The 7,432-nt window shown below is 42.3% G+C and overlaps 1 protein-coding gene across 2 annotated transcripts in view; it reads right to left on the reverse strand.

Annotated features, from left to right (window-relative positions):
- Akap10 (A-kinase anchoring protein 10) overlaps positions 1-5,119 on the reverse strand; it is a 71,564-nt gene extending 66,445 nt beyond the window's left edge. Inside the window, exon 1 of one of the 2 annotated variants that reach the window (XM_047543679.1) lies at positions 4,885-5,119. In XM_047543679.1, the coding sequence (XP_047399635.1) occupies positions 4,885-4,972 (88 nt within the window). In that variant the 5' untranslated portion in view covers positions 4,973-5,119. Of the gene's footprint in view, positions 1-4,689; positions 4,828-4,884 lie in introns of those variants that run through there. The other variant, XM_047543680.1, reaches the window with a different exon arrangement.
- Between the last annotated feature and the right edge of the window lie 2,313 nt (positions 5,120-7,432).

Here is a 7,432-nt window from a genome sequence, read left to right on the forward strand (position 1 = left end):
TTCTTGGGGAAAGGGTGGGTGCCTTTTTTCTTTTCACTACATATACATGTGTATTTTCTAAGTGATCTTCCCCATTTTTCAGAAAATACATTTTTAGCTGACACATAGTAATAGCACATATTCATGGAGTACAGAGTGACATTTCAGTACATGTACACAATGTGTAAAGATCTGTGTTCCCATACTTTCAATACCATAGATAAGCTATAATTCCTATTTTAAATCTCCATTCTAAATCTTTTTTCATCTCTAATTCATATTGCTAATTGTCAACTTGCCTGGTAATTTTTCAACTTTTCTCTAACCTATTCCTACCTCAGTCTTCATCTTCTCCCATTAAATAACATCGGCCACCCAAAACTTAGACCAAAAATCAGAGAATCATCCTTAACATTCTCTCCCTTACCTCCCACACTCAAACCACCTCTAAAAACAACTGATTGTACCACCAAAATATACCTACCTCCACAGCTATTCTCCACCTTCAAAATATTCTCCTGTTAATCAGAGCTCCTATTATACTTCAAACACAAAAATCTACATATAACCCACTGACAAATATTAGCATTCTGGCTTATTTTCCCTTTTCCCTAGTTTTATACATGTAGTTTAAGGTTCCCATGAGTCACCACCTGATATTAATGTTCTTCCTGCAGAGATGAATAGAAACCTAAATATGTTATGTTCCTGAATATGATAAGTAGAAACCTAAATACAATATGTTCCTATTAAGCATGTTTTTGGACTATTAACACATATACATCTGTAAACAACAATATAATGGCATTATTCTATACATCTTTAAAAATTACACAAATATGGACTGAGGATGTAGCTCAGTTGGTAGAGTGTTTGCCTTGTATGCACAAAGCCCTGGGTTCAAGCCTCAGCACCACAAAAAAAAAAAAAAAAATTTACACAAATAAGGGTTTGGGGGTTAATCCAATGGTAGAGCTCTTGTCTAGCATGCCTAAATTCCTTGAAATGGAATTACTAAGTAACAAATTATGGAGTTTTTTTGTTTTGTTTTTCTGATACTGGGGATTGAATGTGCAGGGGTGCTTAAACACTGAGCCACATTTGATTTTCATTTTTTAAAATTTTTAGACAGGGTCTCGCTAAGTTGCTTAAGGCCTCACTAAGTTGCTGAGGCTGATCTTGAACTTGCAATCCTACTGCCTCGGCCTCCCAAGACATTAAGATTACAGGCATGTGCCACTATGCCTGGCTCAATTATGTGCATTTTTAATGAAAACATTGAACCAATTTATACAACTATAGCCATGCTTCATATTCTTTCTTTCTTTTTTTAGTACCAGGGATTGAACCCAGGGGCAATTAACCACCGAGCCGCATTCCCAGCCCTTTTAAAAAATATTTTATTACAGACAGGGTCTCGAGGAGTTGCTCAGGCCTCGCTAAGTTGCTGAGGCTGGGTACGAACTTTTGATCCTCCTGCCTCAGCTTCCTGAGTGGCTGAGATTACAGGAGTGTGCCACTGCGCCTGGTATTCTCATCCTTAGTATTTTTAACTTCTGCCAAGTTACTAGTTTTGAAATGCTATTTGATGTTTTAAATTAATTTCCTTGTTTTCATTAAGATCAGACACCCTTTCATGATTACTGACCACTGAGGTTTCCTCTCATGACCCGCCTCTTCAAGTTCTTTTACTTATTATCTAAGTCCACAGATATTAATCCTTTTTGTTGTTTGTGTAACAAATATCCTAGGTATATTTTATTGCAAGGAAGTTTTTAAAATTTTAAGTAGCTAGATTTACATTACAGACTATGTTATTTTGCTTTCTGAGGAGGGGTCTCACTTAGCTGCCCAGGTTGGCCCCAATTTGCCATCCCTTCACCTGTCTCCCCTGCAGCTGGGACTGAAGGCATGCACAAAGACACATGGCTCCTGTGGGGATTTGGGACTTTTTGTTGTTGTTTTGAGGGGACTGCCCAGGTGAGATCTACCGCTGAACTATATCCCCAGTCCTTTTTTTTTTTTTTTTTTTTGAGGCAGGATTGACAAAGATGCCCATGCTGGCCTCAAACTTGCAATCCTCATCCCTCAGGCTCCTAGTTGCTGGGATTAGAATGATTTTTTTAAAAATACCCTGTCCTACATTCTATGATTTCAGTTTTTACTTTTCCATATTTGGGGCTCTTATCTACCTGGAATTTATTTCTGTATATCAGTGATTAACAAACTATAGCTCATGGACCAGATCTAGCCTATCACATTTTTCATAAACAGTTTTACTGTAGCACAGTCACAAGACTAGCGTAGTATAACAGAGACCATAAGGCTTATAAATCCTAAAGTATTTATTTTCTGGCCCTTTACAGAAAAACCCTGCTGACACCTGATATAAATATAAGAAGTTGGAAATTTTTTATTTTTTCCCTGCCACATAGAAAACCAGTATCATTTACTGATTCATCCTTTCCCAAATGACTAGGAACTCTTTTTTTTTTTTTTTTTTTTTTTACACTGGGGATTGAACTCAGGGGCACTCAACCCAACTGTATTTTATTTAGAGCCATATCCCCAGCCCTACTGTATTTTATTTAGAGACAGGGTCTCACTGAGTTGCTTACTGACTCGCCATTGCTGAGGCTGACTTTGAACTTGAGATCCTCCTTTCTCAACCTCCGGATCAGTTGGGATTACAGGTTTGTGCCAGCGCCTGCCCACTAGGAACTCTTTTTAACATACCCAGTTTGCAAACATACCTGGATCCATTTCTATGCATTTGTTTTGAAAATACACCAAAGGAATGAAAAATGGAAGGGAAACCGTATTCAAGGCTACAGCAAAATAATGCTGCTTACTCTCTTAACATTTAAACTGAGATTTAAATGACATCTCCTCATAGGGCTTCCTTACCCACTCGGTTTAAACAAAGAGGATGGTCTAGACCAGGGTGTTTACTAGCAAGAATGATGAGAAGTGGTTGGATTTGGCTATGACCTGGAATAGTCCTAAAACTGGAGGGGGCGGGGGGTCAAGGATGTACTAAAGTTTAAATCAGAGCACTATTAAAAAGCTCAAAATATGATGAACAGGTTTAGAAGGACTAAATCTTAAGTTAAATTTTAGATATTGTACATAAACTTGTCAGGTAGTGATAAAAAGTGGACCAACAATTGGGTACACTAGTCTAGGTTTAGGGGTAAAAAACCAAGCTGGAGATGTAAATTTGGGAGTCATAAACACATAGGTGGTACTTAAAAATAGCATTTAAAGCCTGGATGGGATTCCTAATCATCTTTCTAATCGTTCCACATTCAGTCTTCAAAATGCATCTAAAAATGATCTTTTTAAAACATATCAAATCACTCCTCTTTAAATAATTTTAAAATATTATTTTTGCATTTAAAATGAAACCTAACCACAACCTATAAAGTTCTCAATCCTCTGATCCTTGTCTACCCTTCCATGCCCCAGTCACAGTAGACTTCTTTCCTTTTGTGAAGGGCACCCAAGCTCTTTATTTCCTTGTCTCAAGTGCTCTTCCCTGTCCTCTCTAAAGTTACTCGGACTCACTGATCCTTTAGGTTTTGTTTCAAGGTCACCTGAAGCGTTTTCCCTAACATCTAACCAAAATATGGTTTTTCTATCAAGTTACTCTTTCATTACGCTTTATTCAATTTGTAAACAGACACTCATACAGTAAAGCTTTTTCTTGTTGAGTGCTCAATCATGAGGTCCTAGCACAGTGCCTGGCAGACTGGAGATGATAAAGACAAGAGTCTGTTGTGCAACATATAATTAGCCTCATCTTTCAATGTTTTCTTCCCCCAAAACAAAACAAACAACAAAAACCCTAACCACTTCAACATAAACTATGTGCCCTCTCTACCTAGATACTTCATCTTTTACCAGTTTCATTCATTCTTCACCCAGCATCAGTTACTAAAACCTTGTATCTACTGAAGAGGAATTTTTTAGTCGGAGTTGAATGGGGCCTTCAGGAATCACCTTAGACTCCTTTGAGAGAAGAGTGAAAAGTGGGTTAATTGCCTAAACCAGTTTACACTGTTAGTAAATGAGTTGTCTTGTGAACCTAAGTCCCTGATTTAGTTTTTTTTTTTTTTTTTTTTTTGGTCTGCTACATCTCCTCTGAAAGAAGAATTGATAGAATAACCATTACCACCCAAAGAAACTCTCCCTTATTCTCTTTGGATATGTATTTTCAAAGAAATGCAATGATCTTTCCCAGAATCAAAATCATGCTGCCTCTACTTAAAAACTGGGCACATTTTACAACTGAAAATCAGAAATATAAGTAGTTCTTTTATAACGTTAGGGTTCCAGTAATTAGTAAACTTGCTAAGTCATCAAAAGAAGCGGTCTTCCTCATTAGGAAACTTCAGTAGTAAGTCGTTTTATTTTAGGAACAGCAGTTCCCTCCCATCCCTGCCCCCCCACAAAAAAGAGGAAACTGGAAAAGAGCACTGGCTGACAAAAACAATTTTTCACGTGTTGCTTTTAGGCATTAAAGCCTCAATATTTGGAAAAGCCAGAAACTTCCGTCAAAAGGTACAAATTTTTTTCCTCTATCTTGACCCACAGTACGCAAAACAACAACAACAACAAAAATCCTGAAAAGTCGTTAGGCAAACAAGCATAAACTTCCACGGGTTTCAGAAAACACTTTTGGACCAGCGCGACCATTCCCCCTCTGACCTCGCGCGAGGCCGCCGCCTTCTCCCTCCCTGCAGAGTCCCGGAGCACAGCAAGGCATCAGGGGGCGTTGGAGCTGAAGGCAAGCGGCTCACCGAGGGCCTCGCCGCCGCCCTGAAGGAAGCCCTCGCAGGGCCACCAGTCCCACCGCCGCCCCTGAGGCCCGGCCTGGCCCCCCGCCGGGGCCCCCTCAGGTACCTTTCCGCCGGAAGAAGGACATGGCGGGGCCCGGGTCGGGGCGGAGGGCGCGGGGGGACTGTCTCGGGGAGGACCCGGCTCCCCTCATTCAGCAACTGGCCCGGACTTCCGGGTCCGCAGGAGCCGTAGCACTAGCCAGAAAAGAGACCCTTCTTCCGGGTGTGGGCCCCACCGCCTCCTCGGGATGCCCTGGCAGCTCCTGCCGCCATATTATCAACAAGCCGCCCGCCCGGAGTTCCGGTCCTTCCCCGCGCGAGGCTTCACGGGAGGCCCATCCGCCAGCCCCGCCCCCTCCTCCCTACCTCCTCCCTTGGGTGCTGGAGAGCGTCCGCACCGCCCACGTGACCCTGCGCGCGTGCGGCTTGAGCCTCTTGGCTGCAGCAAGAGTCTCTGCAGCTAGTCTTGTTCCCGCGGAGGCTTTAAATCCGCTGGCGCTAGCTCCAGAAGGAACACTGAATATTCAGTCTCTGCAAAGCTGAAGCTGAGTATTCAGTTCTGGAGCCGGAGTCCGCTCTGGAGTTGGGAAAGCACGCTTCTCAGGTGGGGGGCGTCTAGCCCGTGGGGCACATTGCAGAGCTTGCCTTTCCGAAAGGCAGGGCCAGCTCAGCCCTCCCGAAAGGTGCTGGCCGGCTTATGCTATTCTGCACCTTCAGCCCCTGTTCTCCCAGGGCTGACCTGGCTGGCGGGTTCTAGGCGAAGTCGATCCTTAAAGGGAAATGGGAGGGATAATCTGCTTTATGCGGCTCCAAAGGCTCCCTCTGTCTTACTGACCCTCGGGAATAAAAGAAAGAAGTGAACTTACTTTCAGAACGAAATCGCGAAGACTGATCAAATTTGAAAAGGACAGCGGCATGAAAGTCTCGCTAGTAAATATCTTTTCAAGTCTTACTCGAATGTCATTTTCCTGTGAATCTTCACTGACCCGCCCACGACCCTTAAAGCAGAAAGAATAAAGCCTCCCCACCTTTAATGCTAACTCTCAGCATCCAGTGAATGCGCTGAGAGAATGGGTGATGATTGTAGCTGCAGGGAAGGAACCAGAAGAATGACTGTAACAACTCAATAAACATTCTCAGGGTTTTTAAATCAACGAACTCTCATGGGACAGACAGGGTAACAGGTACAGAAGAGGAGGCAACATGCCCAAGATTGTTCATTGCACCAGTACTAAGACAGATAGGGGACAGACAAATAGGAGTGGAAGGGAAGGAGGTTGGGAAAATAATTCTATCAAATGAACCTGCTGTACTGACGCCCTCACACTTTCTTTTCCAAGAAGCAATTTACCTGCTGCCCTGCCTGGCTTCCAGGATATTTCACATTCCTTAGCAAACTACCTGTACAGGAGAGATGCAGGCCTGAAATATTGTCAATGAGAGGAATCCGAGTTATCCTGAAGGGGGAGAGTATTGTGATCCTTTTAACAGCAGATCCCGCACTCAGAGAAGGATAATTCACAAGATAATCATAAGAAATCTTTAAGAATAAGAATTTATGGCTAAGAATCCAGTTAGAATTAGCATGAGCCAAAGTGACCTAGAGTTGTCAAGGCAATGGGGACTTAAGTCTGTCATCCTGCTGTCAGTCAAAAGAGGTGAACTGGGCAGGACTCCGAGAAAATTTTTTTGGAATTTAATAAAACCGCGGTGCAGGAGAGGTATGTCGTCCCTCTCCTCTCAGAGGACCCAATCTCTCCTTGAGCTTGTTCCCTTTTCCCCTTTCCCATTCCTTCTAATAAATTTATTGCCTGTTACTCTGAACACATGTCTAAAGTTTTTCTGACTTGATCACAAGAGTTAGGATTTCACAATGCCTTAGTTTCCTAGAAGGCTTTAACCCTATAATAAGACTACCTAGAACCTGGGATCTTTTCCATATTTTCTTTTCCATATTTTGAGCAGGTTAATAGATTTGCCTATTTTGTTTCAAGGCATGTTTCCAAATTCATGAAAGGTCATCAAAGCTAACATTTATTGAAACTTACTTTACACAGGTACTGTGTTAAACCCTCCAGATTAGTTCTAGTACTTAGAATTGGTCTTGGTGTGGAGGAAACTACAGAAAAAAAGTCACTGCGCAAGGTCACAAGATAATTAATGGTCAAGATTTCAAGGTCAAAGGGCTGGGCTTGTGGTTCAGGAGTAGAGCACTTGTCTAGCATGTGTGAGGCACTGGGTTTGATTCTCAGCACCACTTAAAAGTAAATAAAAGTACTGTGTACATCTACAACTGAAAAATTGTTTTTTAAAAAAGATTTCAAGGACAGGCATCTCCCTGGGTAAGAAGGATATTGTAATGGAACAGAAAAGAGTCCCTGGATTCCTGTGTGAACTGGTTCTGAGGTGAACATCTGTTTCCAGCTTCAGCAGAGGACATTCTGAGCAGTATCCCCCAAGGTGGAAGGTACCCTCCCTTGGAAACCAATATGCATTAGGTGGTTGGGGGGCGGCACCATTGTCTGTGGCCGGTAAACCTCAGATCCAAAGAAAGATTGGCTGAAGTTAGAGAAGAGCTAACCTGGCATACAAAGTGGGATTTCTATACCAGA

The sequence above is a fragment of the Sciurus carolinensis genome, chromosome 3 (assembly GCF_902686445.1).
Source record: "Sciurus carolinensis chromosome 3, mSciCar1.2, whole genome shotgun sequence".
Lineage (NCBI taxonomy): Eukaryota > Metazoa > Chordata > Mammalia > Rodentia > Sciuridae > Sciurus > Sciurus carolinensis.